The sequence below is a fragment of the Balaenoptera borealis genome, assembly GCF_965194805.1.
Source record: "Balaenoptera borealis genome assembly, chromosome: 20".
Lineage (NCBI taxonomy): Eukaryota > Metazoa > Chordata > Mammalia > Artiodactyla > Balaenopteridae > Balaenoptera > Balaenoptera borealis.
Genome location: NC_138879.1, coordinates 37,903,612 through 37,923,919, shown reverse-complemented (window position 1 = coordinate 37,923,919; position 20,308 = coordinate 37,903,612). Strand labels below are relative to the sequence as shown.

General features: G+C 48.9%; 2 protein-coding genes across 15 annotated transcripts in view; one reads left to right on the top strand and one right to left on the bottom strand.

Moving 5' to 3' along the window:
- The window catches only part of LOC309618402 (uncharacterized protein), a 52,630-nt gene that overhangs the window by 13,928 nt on the left and 18,394 nt on the right, over positions 1-20,308 (bottom strand). For 4 of the 8 annotated variants that reach the window (XR_014238452.1, XR_014238453.1, XR_014238454.1 and 1 more), the window contains exon 1: positions 3,235-4,566. Coding sequence is in view for 2 of the 8 variants with exons in the window: in XM_082372102.1 (XP_082228228.1) it covers positions 3,235-3,261 (27 nt within the window). In the remaining 6 variants the exon portion in view is untranslated. The other 4 variants (XR_014238450.1, XM_082372101.1, XR_014238451.1 and 1 more) reach the window with 3 other exon arrangements.
- The window catches only part of BCAS3 (BCAS3 microtubule associated cell migration factor), a 569,341-nt gene that overhangs the window by 537,459 nt on the left and 11,574 nt on the right, over positions 1-20,308 (top strand). For 5 of the 7 annotated variants that reach the window (XM_082372012.1, XM_082372019.1, XM_082372020.1 and 2 more), the window contains one exon: positions 8,360-8,527. The exons of 1 other annotated variant lie outside the window; for it this stretch is intronic. In XM_082372012.1, the coding sequence (XP_082228138.1) occupies positions 8,360-8,527 (168 nt within the window). Of the gene's footprint in view, positions 1-8,359; positions 8,528-9,731; positions 17,566-20,308 lie in introns of those variants that run through there. One more of the 7 variants, XM_082372023.1, reaches the window with a different exon arrangement.

Sequence of the window (20,308 nt, the reverse complement as noted above, 5' to 3'; positions counted from 1 at the left end):
TGGGAGAAAAGTCAAATGTGGGCCCTGGAGCTACGGGCTCACCTGCCCCGGCTGAGTCAAGCACAGGGCTTGGCAAGCGAGTCAACTCAGCAGAGTCAGGGCTTCCCTTCCAATGCTTTTCACAGGCTCACCTGTGATCCAGGTCCCAGCATGAGTGTTTCTGCCATAGGCATTTTTTTCTCTCCAATTTTTTCTTAGTATTTGTTGGTTTGCTTTATGCTGATTACGGAAGTTATAAGAAACATATAGAAAGGTTTAAAGTAACAGAAGAGTTCCATATAACCCAACTGCCCAGAGGCAACCATGGTTAATAACATTTTCTCATGACTCTTTTAAAATGTTTTTTTTTTATGCTTTCTTTACATTGTTCAGTAATACTAACTGTACAATTTTGTTTTATTTTTTTAAAAAATTGAAGTATAGCTGATTTACAATGTTTCAGGCATACAGCAAAGTGATTCAGTTTTATATATATATATTTAGGTGTATATAAATTTACATATTTTTATATATACATATGTATTCTTTTTCAGATTCTTTTCCGTTGTAGGTTATTACAAGATATTGAGTAGAGTTCCCTGTGCTATACAGTAGGTCCTTATTGTTTATCTATTTTATATAAAATAGTGTATGTCTGTTAATCCCAAATAATTTAACATCATCTCTTATAGAATTTCTCCTGTTATAAGTAATGTTTTTCAAGACTACCTAATATTCTACTGCCACGATGAAGCACAATTTACTTAACAAATACCCTATTGTAAGGCTGCATTCAAGTGGCAGTGAGCATCTTTATGCATGAAGGTTGTTGGCGTCTTAGATTAGGGTTAGGTTGGGTTAGGTTTCTAGAAGTGGCCTTTTATGTTTTTAAAAGGCTTTTTATACATATTGCCAAATTGCCCTTTAGATAGTTTATACCAATAATATTCCCATTAGCACCAGTCTATTTCATTTCATCCTTACTTGTGTTGAGTACGATTCTGTTTAGTCATTAAAGAATTTAGGGAACAGAAATGTCCTATCCCCACCCTCTGATGTGGGCAGATCAGGGCATGTGAGGGACCTGACCTCAGAGCTAAGAGACCACCTCCCCTGCTCTCCTGGGCCCTCTGCAGTCATCCTCAGAGAAGAGGGGGATACATACCCAACGTAGATGCTGTAACTCCCTATCAAAGGCTCTGGCTATGTGATGACACAGGACCACTCAGCTTTCATGATGGAGTTGCCCAGACTGGGAGCTTATGTGACTGTTTCCCACCCAGTATCCTCCTCCAGCTGCTTGTCTTCTGGCCTAGAGGTGTCCCTACTCACCTTCTAAGCCTTTCACAGAATCCCACTGCCCCTAAGAAGAGCTGCTCACAGAGCCCTGGGGTAGTCCCCTATGTTGGAGTGGCCCCGTTCAGTTTTACAAAGCACCCTTTCATGTACTACCTGATCAGATGCTCATGACAGCCCTGGAAGGCAAACATTCATTTCCCTGTTTTATAGGTGTATCATTTTCCTGGGGCTGCCGTAACAAATTACTACAAACTTGGTAACTTAAAACAACAGAAATGTATTCTCTCATATTTCTGGGGGCCAGAAGTTCAAAATCAAGGTGTCAGCAGCATCACGCTTCCACCAAAGTCTCCACGGGAGAATCCTTGCTTGCTTCTTCCAGCCAAGACTCCTTTACAGGGTGGCTGCTTGATTATGGAACTTGTTCATAGAAAATGAAATTTGGTACCCTTGGATACCCTAGGAACCTCAGACATCATGTCACCATTACTCTGTTAGTGTATTACTGTTCATTACATTGAAAATATTAGCAAACCCCTTAAATGAGAGCTGCTCATTTATTCTCCATGTGGTAAGTGGGGAAATTAAGACCTAGAGTAACCAGAAAAGTTAATGGGAGAATTCCAATTGTAGCCTGGATGTCTGGATTTGTAATCTATATCCTAAGCTTTAAAGTATGAGTTGTGATCATATGTTACAGTTAAAATTGTTGTCAAAATGACTATTTTAAATAGCACAGAAATTCTTAGTGTCTCAGTTACTGTTGAATTCCTCTTCCCTGTCTCAGGCACCTTTGACATGCCCCACACAGCAGTCTGTTCATGGACCTCTGATGAACAGTGACTAATTCCTTCCCGCTAGTGGCCCCGAGGGCCTGTGAGGACAGATGTGCCATCACCACATTTGGCTCGCCAGCATCTCCTGGCTTGCCACCATTAGCTAAGGGTGTTTCTGTACTTTGCTGGTACCTTTCCCTTCTATTGCTAAGTTTACTTCTGAACTGGAATAGTAGATCCTTTAATGACCTAACCGCCAAATCTAAACCCCGCAGCCAAACGGATGACTATGGGACAAACATGGTACACGGTCACAAGTTTGGTGAGCATTAGATAGTCGGAGTCATAAAAGATTGCTGGGGTCTAGGCCTCTTTGCTCTGTACTACGTCTTTGGATGTGGGTTACGGTTATCTTGGGAACCAACGTAAAGGATTGAGAGGGACAGACGGGGTCCTCATATGCTCTCAGCCTCCCTCTCCCATGTCTGTTAGCCATGACATAGCACATGTTGAGATAGTGAAACATGCCTGTGGCCACATCTAATAACCACAAAGCTAAAGTCCTCAGCCTGTGCTTATATGAACCAACCTGCTCATATAAGCACAGAGAAAGCACCAGTCTCAAGCTCAGTTTGGTGCCCTAGTTTGGAGATCAGGTGGGGACACTCTCCAATGGCCACTCTCATCACGCCTGGGATCATTTCTTAGTCATCATGGACATGATTATCATCACACACTCTCACCCAGGAAGGCTTATGTCTTGAAGAGCATTGGTTAATGACAAGTTTTGCTCTTGGTACCTGGCCTCCCTGGTGGCTGGAAACCTGATCAACAGGCTCTCATCAACCTCCAAACCCTGGGCTGAATCTAATGGATGCAAAGCGGAGGCTGAGCCCCAGTCTCCTAAATAGCGAGGGTGTGATGAGACACTATCAGCTCAGAGGCACATCCCACCTCCCCCATGCTGCCTCCACCGCTGGGCTTCCCTGCCCCTTGACAGTGGTGCACAAAAGACAGAGCACGTGTGCCACTCACCTCCCCCCTGGAGCTTGCTGGCTCACCAGCTGTCATGGCATGCCTTTAATGCGTTTGTGAAACCCGAGAACCTGACCCATTTCTCCTCTGGGGAGAGAGTGTAACGCAGGATGCCAAGCTGGGAGGCAGGATTCGGGAAGCTCACCTGTATGAACCTGGCTCTCTGTGTCATCCAAGGCAGATTGTTTGGGTTCTTCCAATTCCCAGAATCTCACCTGTAAAATAAGCATCCAGGGGGTAGTAGAATGATACTGCAACACTGTTTTCCGCTCACTTACAATTTTTCTCCTTCCTCTTATTTAACTTTAGCTCCTTTTTCTGCTTGCCTCCATCTCCTCCTCCCAATCCTGGCCCTAGATGTTTAGTCTCTGGGACAATACACCCAAAGGGTATTGACTCCAGAGTGACTGTCAAATTTCTCAGATGTTAAAAAAAAAAAAAAAAAATTCTCAGATGTTCATAATCAGTCAATAAACATGTTTGGAGCAAGCACAATGCACAAAGTCCGGTGCTTATTACAGACTTATGGCTTGTGGAGGAATCCATGCCCTCAAGCAGCTTCTAAACTAGGTTGAAGAGCAGATCATGAGAATCATGTAAGGCAGTGTGGGAAGAACACCAGGGGACCGATCTCACTAACCTGGGATCTGAGGATGGGCTTCAGAGGCATCCCTCAACACCCTGAAACTGCTTATATCATTTCATGTTTGCCAATACACATTTTGGGGGTAAGTTTATAGCTTTCACCAGCTTCACCCCAAGAGGTGAAGAATTTTGCGTCCAGTCAGACTTTGTAGAAGAGTGCTCATGATAACTTAGATTATCATTATAACAAGGTTTCGTTGAGCCAGTGAGACCTGAACTGAATCTTAGAAAATATATTCAGAGAATAGCGGGGTGGGAGGCAGCCCTGAAGGAAGGGGTCCCCAGGGAGCATCACGGGAAGACTGTCACACTTAGGACCGGTGACCTTAAGTTGTCTCACCTCCCTCAGTCTCAGAAAAATGCAGATCTGTAAAATGGTGATCGTTGCTGCTTCCCAGAGTTTTGTGGACCTTGAGCTTTTTTTTTTTTTCTTGCTCACTTTGTATTCCCATCCCTCCGCACGGGGCTTGACTCATATCACAGTGGACACTAATCCATATTTGATGAATGTGTGAGTTAACCGAAATCATAAACGTGAGAGGGCTTGGTAAACAGCAGAGCATTGCTTCAGCTAAAGATCTTTGTTGCTAAGTACGTATACTTTGTGCTTTGCAAGCAGCCTGCACTAAATGTCTTCTCCCCCTTGAAACTGACCCTTTCCCCCGTAATGGGGCTCAAAGGGCCAGCCCATCTGATGGAGTGTCTCTAGGCTGGCCAGATGAATGATAGCGGTGCCGATCACGCTGACAAGATGTGCAGTTGCCTAAGAGCCCAGAGGTGACCTCACTCTCCAAGGGCTCGGCCTCTAACCCCAGCCCCTGCTGGCACACGCACACACCTGCAGCCCTTTTCTCACTCCAAGACGAGGAGACCCCGTGAGCTCCTTTGCTGCCCTCATCTGCACTGGCAGGAAGGATGGACAGCAAGGGGGCATTGCTGGGTCTCTGCTGGGACTTTCTCTAGCACTATAAGCGGGACCGCTGATGGCGTGCTCTCTGTGACCTCTCAGGACTGTCGAAATGATCAAATGCTCCTTTGCTGAGCACTTTTTGTATCCCCAGCCTCCTACTCACAGCTTCCTCGCAGTACCCCTGCTAAGAGAGAACAGATTAGATCTTCTGTCAATTTTTCTTTTCTCCTGTGTGCCATCCAACAGACAGGATGACTCATCGGCGTTACCAGGATACTCCAAGAAACCTGGGCTGTTTGGGTGTGGGAAAGATTTTTAAAAGGCCGTGGTTGAAGGTGACAGGAGTTCTCAGAACAAGTTAGGAAAGATAGAGGTGATTTCTCCCTGTAACAGTTCTCCACTGCAGATGCAGCTGATAGAATGAGCTCCAAGATAAGAGTTAGGAGCTTGTGTTCCAGATCTGTCACTTAGAGACTTTGAGCAAGCCACTGAATCTCTCTGAGCTTCCAGCTCCTCTCCCATAAATTGGAGTGGTACCCATCTTGCCTCTCAGGATCACTGTGATAGTCAACATTTACGATGATACTTCAAGTGGTATAAAGTTGTACATATTTGTTATTATTAACATATACACGAGCATACCCCTTATGTGCAGAGGACTCACTATATGCTATTTATCTAATGCAAACCCCATAACACCCCTATAAGATTGTATTGTTTTTCCATTTTTATGGATGAGGAATCAGAGGCTCAGAAAGGTAAAGGGCTTGCCCAGAGCTATATGCATACAAGTAATATGTGTTAGAGCCTGTATTTCTGTTTCCATTCTCCACTATAACACTAGCTCATGATCCTTTTCTCCTGTATACTGTCACTTTGTCCCTTAAAATATTGCATACTCCTCTGGCCTTTACCCTCTCTCATGGACCGGACCCCTTACCTGCACGCTTCTTGCTATAACATCTTGCTGGATTGTTTCGTTTTCTTCCTGCTTTGGCTTCTGATACTCCTCTTGGCCCTGCTGTCAGCTTACCTGCCCTGACCTCTAAACACAGTATGTACAGTCCTTGACTGAACGCCTTTCTAGAGGCAGGCACCCTGCTCCTTTGAAGTGAGAAAAGGAATGATCATTCTCTTCCCTTTCCCAGGCTCTAGGACATCTCTGTCCATTAAAAAAAAAAAAAAAAAAAGTTGCCGCCCCGGCCCTGAGCGCACAGGGAGGAGGAGTGCCCACGTTTTATTGTTATTCTCCTCTTCTGGAAATTACTAAGCATAGACTTGCCAGGCAGACCCCAGGCAGACCAGGAACACTGGTGCTGTAGCTCTTGATCTTGTCAACTAAGAGTGGGGCGGTAGAGGAAAACTCAGACTCCCGGCAGGAACCTCACTTAATCTCTTCCCTCCTTTGAGGCGGGGCAAAGAGTTACTACTTCAGAGATGGAAAAAGGAGGTGGAGGGACTCGCCTCACATCGCTTAGTGAGTGGGCACTGCAATCAACAGTCCACTGTGTGTCTTCAGTCCTTGTGTGTCCTTGGGGACTGGGCACCTTTGAGTCGTGGCTGATGCCGGTTGAGTGTGGGCCCCAGGGCATCACTAGCACAGCCCAGGCCCTTAGAGGGCTGACCTCAGAGCACCTCTCCCCCACTGCCCAGCGCCTGGCTCCCCAAACCCACCGCCTGACCTACCTGATGGAGAGAGAAGGCGGTATAGGGCAGCTCCCCATCCCTGAGTCCGACCTGACAAGCTGATCCCCAGCAACCGACTCCCAAGGTGGGCCTCTTCTTGGGGAGACGCATTTATAGACGCTGCCCATTACACCGGCACCAGGAATCTACCCTCCAGTTAGGCAAGAGATAAATCAAAGCCAAACTTGGCTGATGACATTCAGGAGCCAGGAGTGACCCTTGCCACACATAGAAATCCCAGCGGGCTGGCCAAGGGCCTTTGTCTGGTCAGGAGAGCTCAGGATTATCTGGCCCTCTTTGCTGATGTATGGAGTCACCGGCTGTCGGAGTGTTTACGAACGGTTATCACCTCAGTGCTTTGGCCATTATCAGAGGCAGGGCCGCCTGCCGGGGCTGGGGCTCGCACCCTCTCTATTACCACCTGTCATTGGCAGAGAGTGTGCCCTGACGCTGCCCAGTCCTGACTGCCGAGGGAAGATAGTTTCTGACGGCTGATCAAAGAGGAGAAGCAAGACCTGATAAAAAGAGTGTGTGGTGGTGTACTTTTAACTTTGGGAAACATTGGCATTTGCATTTTTTCCCCATCTTCCTGGTGCTGGCAGGAACCAAGCCCAATAAATGCAGTGGATTCAGTTACCTAATCGCTGGGGAAATGGTATGTGCTTAAAGCAACAGAGCATGACTATAATCTCCTTCCGAGAGAGTGGATGAAATAAGCTTTCACAGAAGACTTGCTGTATAATAAAGTAGAATAATTTAAATTTAGCCTTTGAAGTGATCTTGCATGTAAAATCTAATCTTGGCATTCAGCAGAGCACCGTGTACTTTTTGGAATTGGGAAGCAGCTTCAGATCAAGGAAAGGTCTTTGCTGAAGACGCTGTCACCCAAGTCTTGTGCTGCCATCCTGCAAATGGTGCCCCAGTGGTGCACATGTCCTGGGGCAGCTGGGGGACTATATGTGGTGGAGTAGAATGAGTTCTAGACTGAGCCATCGGAAGATCTGAGTTCTTGAACCAAGCCTGCCACAAACTTGCCGTTGGATCTTGGGACATAACCTTTCTGAGGGGTATAGGTTATAGGATATAATGACTTAGAATGCTTTTTAAAAAAAAAATTTAAGCTATGTAACCCCTTTTAAAAATGAATCTTTAGGTGAAGCCCTATTGCATCAAACAGAGAAAAGTGGGAAGGGGGGTTTGCTTGAACCCGGGAAAGAAGTTTCCTACCCTTGACCTAGATCTTTTTTTTTTTTTTTTAATAATTATTCGTAGCTGAGCACTTTAACACACCAACTTTTTTTTTTAACTTTGGGTTTATTTATTTATTTATTTATTTATTTTTGGCTGTGTTGGGTCTTCGTTTCTGTGCGAGGGCTTTCTCTAGTTGCGGCAAGTGGGGGCCACTCTTCATCGCGGTGTGCGGGCCTCTCACTGTCACGGCCTCTCTTGTTGCAGAGCACAGGCTCCAAACGTGCAGGCTCAGTAGTTGTGGCTCACGGGCCTAGTTGCTCCGCAGCATGTGGGATCTTCCCAGACCAGGGCTCGAACCCGTGTCCCCTGCATTGGCAGGCAGACTCTCAACCACTGCGCCACCAGGGAAGCCCCTTGACCTAGATCTAGAAGCAGTCCCTGAAGACTTCAGAGAACCCTGTAGGTCCTCCGAAAACAGTTCGGGGGAGTTCCCTGGCGGCCCAGTGGTTAAGACTCTGTGCTTTCACTGCTGAGGGCCCGGTTTCGATCCCTGACGGGGCAACAAGGATCCTACAGCCATGCAACAATAACAAAAAAAGAAAACAGTTCAAAATCCACTAGCCCAACGCCGTGGAGGTCTACACGCTCTGATCTGGTGGCATGAGCTGCCTCGTTCTGCCCTGCACATCCGTGTTTCGTGGTGTTCCCTCCTTCATCCGTCCTGTGGAAGGGCTAAGATGGACCCTGGGCAGGGCGGGGAGTTGGCGGTGGGCAGACATAGAGAACGGCCCGCTCTCTGCAAGGTGACTCAGCGTCAGATGTCCCCTGTGCGCTGCAGGTACCTTCGACCGGAGCGTGACCCTGCTGGAGGTGTGTGGGAGCTGGCCGGAGGGCTTCGGGCTGCGGCACATGGCCTCCATGGAGCACACAGAGGAGGGCCTGCGGGAGCGGCTGGCCGATGCCATGGCCGAGTCACCGAGCCGGGACGTGGTGGGCTCCGGAACAGGTAAAGGTGGCCTCACACTCCTAGCCTGGCTCGGTCGTGAACGGCACCTGTGGGTCTGGAGCTTCTCTGGTGGGACAGGGTGTGTGTTTTAACCATCTGTTTCTTTAGTTAGTACTCTGATTGCCATCCATTTTGGAAGCTTCTGATATTGGGAAACCCAGTGTAGAGGGGGGTTCCCAGGGAACCGACCCCTCCTACATGGACTAATGCATGCAAACATGCTGTGGTTACACAATTGTATTGTATAGGTGGCTCCCAGAAGGACACCTTCTCCAGGGGAAGGGACAGCCTCGGTGTCCCTAAGGTTTCAGCAGCCCTTGAGCACTGAACACTGAGGCAGCACACCTTCTTCTGCCCTGCTGCAGGCTTTATAGATTGGAGAGTATCAGTGGGCCCTGCCAGCCTGGGAGGGAGCAAGGATGAAGTAGGCAAGGCTGGTGTGATCCCCCAGACAGCTTTTTCTTACACTGCCTTTTGCCTCTGCACTCTTGTCTCTGAGACGGTCCAGCAACTGGGGCCTGGGGTAGCTTCTCACATCCATAGAGCAGAGACATCCTTAGATGATGGATAAGCCCTGCTCTGGGCAAGCAGGTGTACACACACACACACACACACACACACACACACACACACGTATGCACTTAGGAAAGGCCACAACCCTTCCATCTTCGCAGAATTACAGTACAGCCTGCCTCTCCTTTTTTCTAAAGTACCCCTTCCTTCTAGACATCTGTGCTGTTAGTGCCAGCTCTAGCCCGGCTTTTATCCCTGAGGAAGACCGCCCCACAGGCCTCTTGCCAGTGATCTGAGGTCAACAGGAACTTTGTTCGGGGATGGAGCAGATCCTGGCTGCAGGCCTTCTCACTCTTGCTTGCCTGAGTCCTCTCAAGCCTGTTATTCTTCACCATGAACTGCTCCATCCCTGATCCACGTGCCTACCTGAAGAGGGGATTCCAGGGAGGAGAAACTTATAACCCTGGGGCAGGAATCAGGACCAGCAAGATCGAGAGTCAAAGCATTTTTGGCAGGGCTCAAAATGCCTGACATTATTACACAGTCCCAATTTCCTGCGGATCCTCCAGGTCTTTTAGATATTTGGGTTTAGCAGTTAACCTTTTCCCTCTCTTCTTCCCCATCCCATTCAGTTCCTCTGTTCCTACACTAACAGGATAGAGATACATTGCCCTCATCTCTTTCTCCACAGCACTAGCTTCATGCCTGCCCATAGCTCTCGTGTGATAATTGGCAAATGAACAGAATAGATGCAAGAGAGGGAGTTGGCTAGAGATGGAGAGGTGCTTTATCTGGCCACAGGAGACAGCCATCTCTGAGGACCGGCCCCCTCCACGCCCCCTTCTTCCCTGGAAAGGAAGACGTGCACCATGGAAGCTGCAACAAGCCACGTCCCACCCCCTCGACTCCCACAAGCACAGACGTGGGCATGCCACCTCTCCACCCCCATTGTAAAGCCATCCAGCTTGTGAATGGCAGGTCATCATGCCATTGTTCTCCCACCTGGATCCGGAGATGAGAAGTGGCTGTGCCATTTACAGGGGCTCTAACCCCATTTTGCTTGGAAGCTGGCCGAAGGGAGAAAAGCTTCTCCCTTTCTGAACCTTGCTTGTAGCGCAGCTTTCCCCTACGTCTCTGGGGCCCTGGCCAGCCCCAGCTCACACAAACCAGAGCCCGTGGCACCAGACACACTCCCAAGGAGCCACCCTTCCAGGGGCCAGAGCAGCTCTGGGTCAGCTCTCCTCCCCAGCTGCCTTCCTCAGAAGCCACTTAGAGCACCTCCGTGTCATCCAGCAACAGATTGGAAGTCTTGGAAGGCGCATTCAGGCAGAGTTGGGGAACTTCAGCCTGGCACAGACCATTAGTAACCTGAGCGAAGCTGGCAGCCATTCATCTGCCAGACAGCTGAAGGATTCGGGAGAGTCTTTGTGGCCTTAAGCAGGTTCATGAAATTAAAAAAAAAAAAAAAAAAGAAGAAGAGAGAGAGGAAATTAAAACTGCATGACCCACAGGTCAGAAAATAGGAGATGCCCTTTTTGAGCATAGGGATTTCATTTTCCTCCCCAAACTGTCACCAAATGGGATTCATTCGGTTTTCTTTGACCAGATTAAATCTATCAGTCTATATGTGTGCACACATATATATGTTTTTGTTGTTGCTTTTAAACTCTGCCTCGATTTTAAAGGCCAATAAGTTAAGCAGATATCATGGAAGTTAACCTGTTCCCCTCTGCCTTTGTTGAGAATCAGTTTTCACATTTTGCAACTCCAGATAAAGTATCAGCCTGGTCGTGCAGCCCAGGGCCTTGAAAGGGCAGCCTGACACACCCACACCGGAGTCAGCCTGCTGCCCAGAGATAGCCAGGCAACGTGGATGAGAATTTCCAGCAAGTCACCCTTTGCTCAGAGCAGCCTCTCAGTCCCGCTCTCGCTTTCCACAGCCCGCTCCTCTAGGTGCTCATGGGATAGGGTGACCCAAGCATGTGCCTCTTGTTGGTTCCTCCGAGGCACCAGAGATGATCAGTTTCTGTAATGCCTGCAGCAGGCTCTCTGTTTAGTGTAGTACCCGGGACGGATGCTCCATGACCTCTGACACCAAAGCCCATTGTATCCATGCTTCACTATTATACACGTTTACCTAGTGATGTGCCGATAAATGTTTAACAACCAGCTCTCCAAAGGGAAGCAGGAAAGCCCTGATTTATAGCAGTTGGGCATTGCCATAGGACAGAACCTCCCATTACGGCTAATTTCAAGCTATCAACATGATGTCAGTCACCTGGCAGAATTCCTGAAAATGTAGCTGTCAGCCAGCTCCAGCACCCCACTGGTAAGCTGTACCATAGTGCAAAACAACTCTCCCCCAAAGTAAAGCAAAACCTTTCAAAACCTTACTATTCGCAGAGTGGTCTGTGAACTGGCAGCGCTGTCTATATCCCGGAGCTGATTAAAAATGCAGAATCTCAGGCCCCACCCAGCCCTACTGAGTCAGCACCTGCGTTTTGACAAGATCTCTATGCACATTAAAGTTTGAGAAGGCCCGTTTTAAAACGTAGTTAACCTGTGAGACGGGTGTTAGCTCTGTCCTCCAGGATGGCTGTGACCAGTTAGTCTAATTGGATCAAAATTAGATTTGTAAGTCCAGCTCAAAAATAACGGACTGAATTGCTTTCTTTCTAATATCCTCACACCTCTTGCCCCTGTTACCTTTCCATTGTCCCCAGTCAGCAAAACAAAATCCAGGTCAAGCCATCTCTGCTCGTACACTTAGGTTGCTGAAGAAAAATCATAAGTTGTTCAGATCGGTACCTCTACAAACGTACGGTCTCTACTCTCCAGTGAGCCCTGGCAGTCCTTCTGCATTTTCCCAGTGCCCCCTTTTCCGATTCTCAGTTTGCACTCATCTTTTGTAGCAGACCCCAGTGCCTAGAACAGTGTCTGACACATAGGGGATGTGCAGTAACCACTGGGTGAATGGATTCTACATTTAACCTAGGTGTTAGCAGCTCTGCTGCAGCCCCTGCTTTACTGCTGTGGCTTCTGGCCTGTTTTCATTCTCTTAGAGATTCCCCAGATCTCTGGTCCTCTAAGAGTTTGTATTTTATTATTTTTTTCCATATTATTGCTGTTTACTTGGTATGAATTAGTCTGCGCTTTATTCAGTATGGTACCTGTGCTCTGTCCACCCAGCATCTTGAAATCAGTCTCTTTCCTTCTTCATGGACACTATGTCGAACTAACCGTTCCCCTCAAATCTCTTACCCCACCAGCTTGTCTCTCACCCTCAGAAAATGGTGGTCACCATTTGAGCAATCCCTTGGCCTCCTGCACCGAGACCCTAAACGTCCCTGCAGCAACCTCCACTCTCCTCCTGTCGAGAGGAGGAGCACTTCCTACCCCCAGCCTGCCCGGCCACAATGCGCATCTCCCCAGAGTCACCACCGAATGTCCATTTCGCCCCAGCGCTGGCCCGGTGAGCCAGGCCCTGTGATCTTGGAGTGATCTCCCTGTAGTTCCTGTTTCGCCACACTCTCATGGTTTTTCTTCTGCCTCGGCTACTTCTCCGTCCTTTCCCTAGGCTTGCTTTCTCTGTTGGCCTTCAGTGTATTTCTCCAGGCCCTTTCCTAGCCCTCTTTCCTCACCCTCAGTGCGAATAGGGCCATCCCCTCTGCTTCCGTGGCCTCAATTACTACCCATAAACCAATGATTTCCAAAGATTCTCCAAGTTGGCTTCCTCTCCTGATCTCCAGACCATGTCTCCAGTCACCTGTCGATGTTTCCACATATCCAAAAACTGAACTTCTCTCCCCCCAGCCCTGTCCTTCTCCCGGATTCACCCCGTCTCATCGCATACAAAGCCCTTCATGACCAGCCGCTGCCCTGTCTGCGGACTCCTCTCTCACTGCTCTGGGCGAGCTCCAGCCAAGCTGAAGTCCCCGGAGGGTCCCTAAGCACACGTGTTCCCTCTGCCTGCCGGGCCTCTGCACAAACTTCTCCTTCTGCCGGGAATGCTGTCTCCTACAGCCCCTCCTCTCTCAGCCCCTCAAAATAACATGACTAATTCCTGCTTAGCAGACATGCCTTTCAATATTGCCTTTTCTAGAAAAATAGGATTTTTTTCGATAAGCAAAACATTTACTTATTCCAGTTGTTTTGTGTCTAAGTAAAGGTATAACCTAATACCAAAAAAATTTTCATAAACACCTGGACACATATTAACTTTATTTTCACTTTAACTCTTTCAATCACTATTTAGCTAAACCTTGTCTTTCTTTTTTTGGCTTTCTCCCACATCCAATAGCAAAAGCCCTAGGCCTAATTCACAGGTCCTGACCAGCTGTTTAAAGTATTGACACACCTCACCTCTGTTGCAGGCAGCCTCCCTTTGCTGCTGTTGACTCTTAAGAGCTCACTAAGTCAGCAGTCAAGGTCAAGGGGGACTGACTCTTCCCCGTGACTGTGGCTTCCTGCAGTCCTGGGAACGCTGTTTCATTCTCCTTTATGATCACAGCACTAAGGGTAGGAAAGAGGCTCATCCTTTTCTGTCTAGAGTCTCTTTAACAGATTCTGTCCTAGTCCAGAAGCAGCTACTCTTGGGGGTCACACTGGGGGCTCAATCTTTACCTCTTACCTTCCATCAGAAATACATTTACTTCCTTGCTCAAATATATAAAACTTTCAGAAAACAATAGTACAGGCAGTACACTCTAGTACTATTTTATTTCATTTTTTTTTAATTGGGGTACAGTTGCTGTGCAATGATGTGTTAGTTTCTGCTGTACAATGATGTGAATCAGCTGTATACATTTTTTTTTAATGCAGTCATGACTCACTAAACTGATTTTACAATACATCGATGAATTGTGATCTACAGTTTGGAAAGCAGTGCTCTAGTTTACTCTGCTAAATCCCGAGTTTTCCTGCATGTATAGTAATTACTCAGCAGAAAAGGCTGTGAGATTATTTTCAGCTAAAGGTCTTCCAAAGATTTCTGTCAGAAACTACTTTTACTTTTTGAAAGGGCTGTACCTTTTTTCCTCCTTAATATGGAAAGCACATTTTGAACAGTATACACAGCTTTTAAATGGTCACAGGAAGGGTTCAATAAGTGAATTAACAAATATCCATTCAATAAGTGAATTAACAAATATCAATAAGTAAATTAACAAATATCCATTAACAAAGTCCATTGACTACCTATGTTTTGCAAAAAGATGAACTAAAAGCACTGTTTTTGTGTGTGCGTGCTAATATCTTTCATTTTCAGAACTGTGAGAATTAAGATCTCAATAAATGTTAGCTATTGTTCCTGGAGTTGACCAGATGGGCACCCCAAAACAAATAACCCAGTATGTTGGACCCTCTATCCTACCTCTAGGATTAGCTCTTCCAATGGGCCTTGGAACTCCTGCTTGCCTCATTGCTGAGGGCTGGGAACATTTTTGTGCTAAGGCTGCATTTCCAGTAGGAGCCGTGTCAGCCCCCTCCCATCTCAGGGTGCCACATGATCACGTGACAGTAATTGCAGGCATGGGGCAGTGAATTAATTCTCTTATCTTTTAGACATCCCTACTCTCAGGCAAGCACTATCATCGAAGCAACTTAGCCAGTCCCTTAGGTACTTTCCTCTGCTTTACCTAGTCGGGCCCTGGATTTTCTCGCCGCCTTCAGTGCCTTTCCAAAATGCTTTCAGGGGCTCCTCTCAGCCACCTCCTCAGTAGGCCCTCACCTTCTCTCCAGGGCCGCTGCAGGCAGGCGGGCTCTCTGGAGGTGCCCCTGGGCACGGTGCCTGCCCTCCAGGGAATAAAGCTTTCCGTCTCTCAGCTCACTTTCTTCCTCTCTGAGGCCAAGGGAGAGGGAAGACAGGAGGTGCAGGAAATGTTGGCCTCCTGTTCCCATGATGTCCTGGCCGCTCTTCCCTGTGCCGAGCGCTTAGGTTGCCTCATTTCCTCCTCTCCTTTGTCCTCACGGCCGCCACCTCCCAAACGGCTTCTACGCCTCAGACTCCATGCTAACCATGTGAGCGTCCTACAGTTGTCACACCACCGCCAGGTAGATGTCCCTCTCTGCGATGTACAAAGGAGGAAAAATTAAAGCTTTCAAGTGAAATCATAACTGAAACATGTGGGATTAAAAGGAGATATCCAGGGCTTCCCTGGTAGCGCAGTGGTTAAGAATCCTCCTGCCAATGCAGGGGACACGGGTTCGATCCCTGGTCCAGGAAGATCCCACAGGCCGCGGAGCAACTAAGCCCGTGAGCCACAACTACTGAGCCTGCACTCTAGAGCCCGCGAGCCACAGCTACTGAGCCCGCGAGCCACAACTACTGAGCCTGCATGCCTAGAGCCCGTGCTCCACAACAAGAGAAGCCACCGCAATGAGAAGCCCACGCACCGCAACGAAGAGTAGCCCCCGCTCGCCGCAACTAAAGAAAGCCCATGTGCAGCAACGAAGACCCAACGCAGCCAAAAATAAAATAAAATAAATAAATTTATAAAAAAACAAAAGAAGGAGATGTCCAGGAAGAATTTCCAGTTCTTAAGATCCTGTCACCTGGTCCGAGGGGTTTATCAATCACTCCCACATTTTATTCCCGAGAAGGGAGACCCAGAAAAGGAAGGCATCCTTACTGTCAGGGCCTCCTCTGCCTGTCCTGTTTCCCTCTTCACAAGAGCCCAGGGCCCACACGTGACAGCCTGGGCTCCTTGCTGTGATATTTCAAGTCTCTTACAGGCCTTCCTCACCTTCCTTTCCAGCCTGCTCCCCCACTTCCCTTCCACAGTCGCCCCTTATTCATATTCCATGCAGACACCCTCACCCATCATCCCCAGCACATGCACTGCTGACCTGGCTCTGTTCAGGGGCCTGCTGTCCTCACCCACTGCCCGGTCACCTTTTTAGACCAAGCTCCAATCTCACGTTGTCTGAAGCTTTCTCTGAATTTCTGCATCGCCTACTCACTGGACACTTGGCCCTGGGCAGGTAGTACATGTTGCCGTTTCCACTAACTAGCAATGGCGGAGTCCCTTCTCCATCCCACCGGGGCAAGGCTCAGCTCTGGTGGTCTCTTGAGCCCCTCTCTCAGCCATACTGTGTGTCTTAGCCCAATTCCGGTTCCTCGGACTGAGTCCGATTCCTCTTTGTTACCTCTAACCACCAGCCTTTCCCTGCCCAGCATCTAGCACTGGGACAAGAGCCAAGCTGAGCCCCAGTTAATGTTTGCTGAATGACTGGATGGGTTTTCGTGGCTCCTGAGAGGTAAATGAAAGCCAGTCAGAGCAATGGAAAGAAGGGTTGTGTTTAAAAGACACACTTGTCAGTTTCTGGCCAGTTCTAGATAGTTAGTTTCTCCCTCCTCCTCCTCCTCCTTCCCCTCCCCCCTCCCTCCTCCATCCCTCTCTCCTTTTCCTCCTAAGGCTGCTGGAAGCCCCAGGCAAAGGCAGAGCTGTAATGGAAGTTTAGGGCTGAGAAGCTCCTCTGCACATTTCTCAGTGGCCCAAAGTCTTCTTTGAATTCTTTAACCAAAACACACTGATTCCTGTCTACAAGGAGGAAGTGCCCATGTGACCTCATCAGTGAATCTTCAGAGTCCCCTCTCTACGTGTTGCCCCACATGGAAGCAGGGATTCCTGTGGAAAACGGACAGGCTTGAACAAGGGGTGGAGAAGGGCCGTTGGACCCCCAGATAAGGGCCCTTCTCTGAAGACATGAACATGGGTAAATGGTTAACGAACGGGAGGATTTCTCTCTGTTCCTCCTCTTCTGCCAGAGAATTCACCTTTAACCATTGACCTTTCTGCGAGGTGTGAGATCTGAACAAAGTTGAACACAGTCATGGATGGTTAAATACCCATCTTTCCCTTCTGCCCCTGCCTCTGCCCCTCTTCTGCCTCAGAAGGTGGCCTGAGGTATTTCGACCACCCCCCCCAGGTGGGATGGCTGGTGACAGAGGAAAGACAAACAGACACACAGAAAATGAAAGTTGGAAATGGCCCTCTGACCCTTTAGGAATCCAGAGCCTGGGCTCTTGAAGCAAAAGAGTCCTGTACGAAGGAAGCCAAGCCATGCCCATCAGATTGAATTTACAGAGGGAGGCGTTTCCGAGTACCCACCCCAGAGTCAGCTGTCTAACCTCTGACATTTGGTGATTGCTTCCTGCCCACTTCTCTTTGAACCCCACCCCTGCCCCCAGGGACCTGCAGGCCCACCACAGAAAGCATTTTAAAATGTCCTGGCAGAATCCCCCGGCACCAGGCTTCCCAGACCTCCCCCGATTCCCCCCACATATGTTTTATTTAGTGTAGCCCGATAGCTTGCAGTCCCACCCCTCTGTGTGCTTAATTGAGTTTGGGGAGAATTGACATCCAGTTGCTTCATTTGTTCAGGATGATTTTTTCCCTTCTGTGCCTGCCCTCCCTGCCAGGTTGGGGCCAGGGGGCTCATTTTTCTGGCCGGTTCCCATCATCTCCAGTTGGCCAGGACCAGCTTGCCATCTCCACTTTGATGTATGTGACTGGTGTTGGCCTTAGGGGTGGGTTGGGGGGAGGAGCAGGTGGGCCGAGCCTACCAGGGCCGCCACCCCCCAACCCCCGCTTCCGTCCGGACATGGGCCTGGGTCCTTTGGTTTCATACTTTATTCCTCCCCAAGCCACTGGGAGCTGAATCGAAGCATATGGTTCATGCGTTTGAGCACGTCTCCGTGAGCCTCCTCTGAGCAGCCCAGCAGCACTGCCAAGCAGCTTGGAACTTAAGGCCTGGTTTCCACATTCATAGAACCCGAGAGGGAGGAAGAAAACCTGAGGGGCTGCGCAAGTGCTGGTGGTAATTCCACATCCTTCCCTGCTCGCATTCCCTTGTAGGGGCGTAGGCAGGACTGGGAGGAGGAACAGAGGGGAGGACAGACCAGCTCAGGCTGGCGAGAAATAGATAAAACCCTGCATGTGCTGTGCCTCGGAACAGACCACGAGCACTCCCTGCAACGCGCTCAGTGGTCAAACCAGATTTTCATATCTGCTCCCTTTGATCTCGGCACCGGCTGCTCTCTGAAAGGTCCATGTTGTGATCCTCTTTAAAGAAATATTTTATTTTCAATACGGACACAGCCCTTGACATAGCAGTAAAAACCATCACCCCTGAGAGGCACATGGCTGTGAAGTGTGTTGGTATGTAACTTCCTGTCTTTGCCTACGTGCCGGGCTTCATCCACTGCTCTTTTGGTCCCTCAAGAGGCCCCCCGCCCCTGCCCTGGTGCTCAGGCTTCACGAGGCATTGGAGTGAGGGCAAGAGGTCGGCTCAGACAGGAGGTACCTTCTGGCAACGGACTGGTTTGGGATGGGGAGTAGCTGCCGTGCTTTCCCCAACAAGAGTTTCTTTGAGAACCTCACTCCCTGCCCCCCACTTTTAAGATGGAAGTCAAATTTTCGGATTCTGCTGTGCAGAGCGGAGAGGTCACTAGGCTCTAATGCATTTACCATTGACTGCCCCTCTTGTAGTGCGTCTATTAGTGAGTAATTTGATTTGTACCTATTCATTTGCAGTCCCTGCAGGAGCCTGGAGCTGGCCCCTAGTATAATTGGTGCTGTCTCTATTTTTACATCATTAGATTAGCCCCGACTCCTGGCCACTTGTTGTCTGCGCTTGTCTGTCCATTTATACAACCTAATGTAACACAAAATTCATTACTGATCACATTACTTTCAACTCTGAAGCCAGCCTTGTGATAAACATTTGGTTAACCCCTTCCTGCCCACAGGGGGGCTGACAGAACAAATGCACTCCCACTCGACGGGCAAATCAATATCGTAATACAGCAAAGTGGAATTGCATTTCTAGATTTGTTGTTTCTCCTGGAGGAGCAAATGGAAAGGCTCGTCTGAGCGAGCTGAATTGAATAATGAATAGAGCCCCGGCACCAGCAGCCAGTCTGCGGACAGAGCACAAAGGCAAACGCAGTATCCGCCCAGCTTTTTCATCTGGACGGGCGGCACCGCAGCAATTAATCGAGACTCGTGACTGTGGGGTCAAGATCATAGGCTGGGACCCTAACAGAGGCAACAGAGACCTTGACCCCATCACCACTGTCTTAGCTAAGCTTGGCCTAGGACAGCTGAACTAAGAACTAGTTCATTTCCTTAAAACCTTCACTGATATGCAGGCACCAGCCCTATGGCCTTGGCAGTAATGCCGCCAAGAAATTAAATTAAATCCATTACTAAACTAAAGTTTACCATTTGGAAACAAATATACGAAATTTTTCCTATTTAGAGTCAGGTCAGCAATGTTGGGATTGCTGTGTGCTGTGCCCATCTCCAGGGTGAGCATTCTTTGGTGTGGAAGTGCCACGTGCGCCTAAAAGTGGTCCTAGATCTCAGATAGGGATGTTGGTGAGCAGCCTGGGGGACTGTGGTCCAGGAGCTGGCCAAGAGTCTTAAAGGGACCTGGATTTAATCTAGAAGAGTCTTACCTACCCCCACCCTGGTTATCCCCTCCCCAGCCCCCATTTGTCTCTGGGGAGCATCCACACCCACTCTAAGTCATTAACTTGCAGGACAGTTTGTTTCAAAAAGAATACTACCCCGACTTATTAAGAAACTCTCGTAAAGCCTATACCACAAAGATTAGAAAAATAGACATAGAGGAAGTAGAATGGAACCCATTACCATGAAAGTCATAAATCCCTAAGTAAAAATAAGCCATAAACTGAAGATACACAGTTGGGAAGGGAAGCTGGAAAAGGCAGCCTGTCTAGGGGATGTTCTGCTTGAATTCAGGGAAGTCCTGAACGGGAGGCTGGAGAGAGGCACCGAAGCCTCGGGTGAGTGCGCCCTCCTTTCTACTGAGTGGGCCACCCTGCGTCTCACCGAGGCCCGCACCTTGGACCGTGCTGCCCGTTAGCCCGTTCGGAGCCCTGCCAGGCCAGAAATGAGCAGCAATCCTGTGAGCCGTGGCGGTCCCAGGGACTCCTGGAGACGGCTCCCAGGCCGCCCCTGGCCTTCTCCATTCCTCTGCTTCTTTCGTGCCTCCCTCCTCTTCTCCGTGCGTAGGGGCAGGCAAGCTGCCTCGCCCTGCCCTGACTGTGAGAGGCTCCACTTCCCATAGAGGGCTCTAGGGCCAGGCCAGAGGCTCTCGAGTGCATCCTGTCGTGAGAAGCTACAGAGAGGGGATCCCTCAGCAGGGTGTGACGAGACACCGCGCGTCTAGGCAGTGGAAGGAGGACACTGGTGTGTCCCCGAGGCGAGCCTGGGTTCGGCAGCCGTGTCCCCAGGGCCG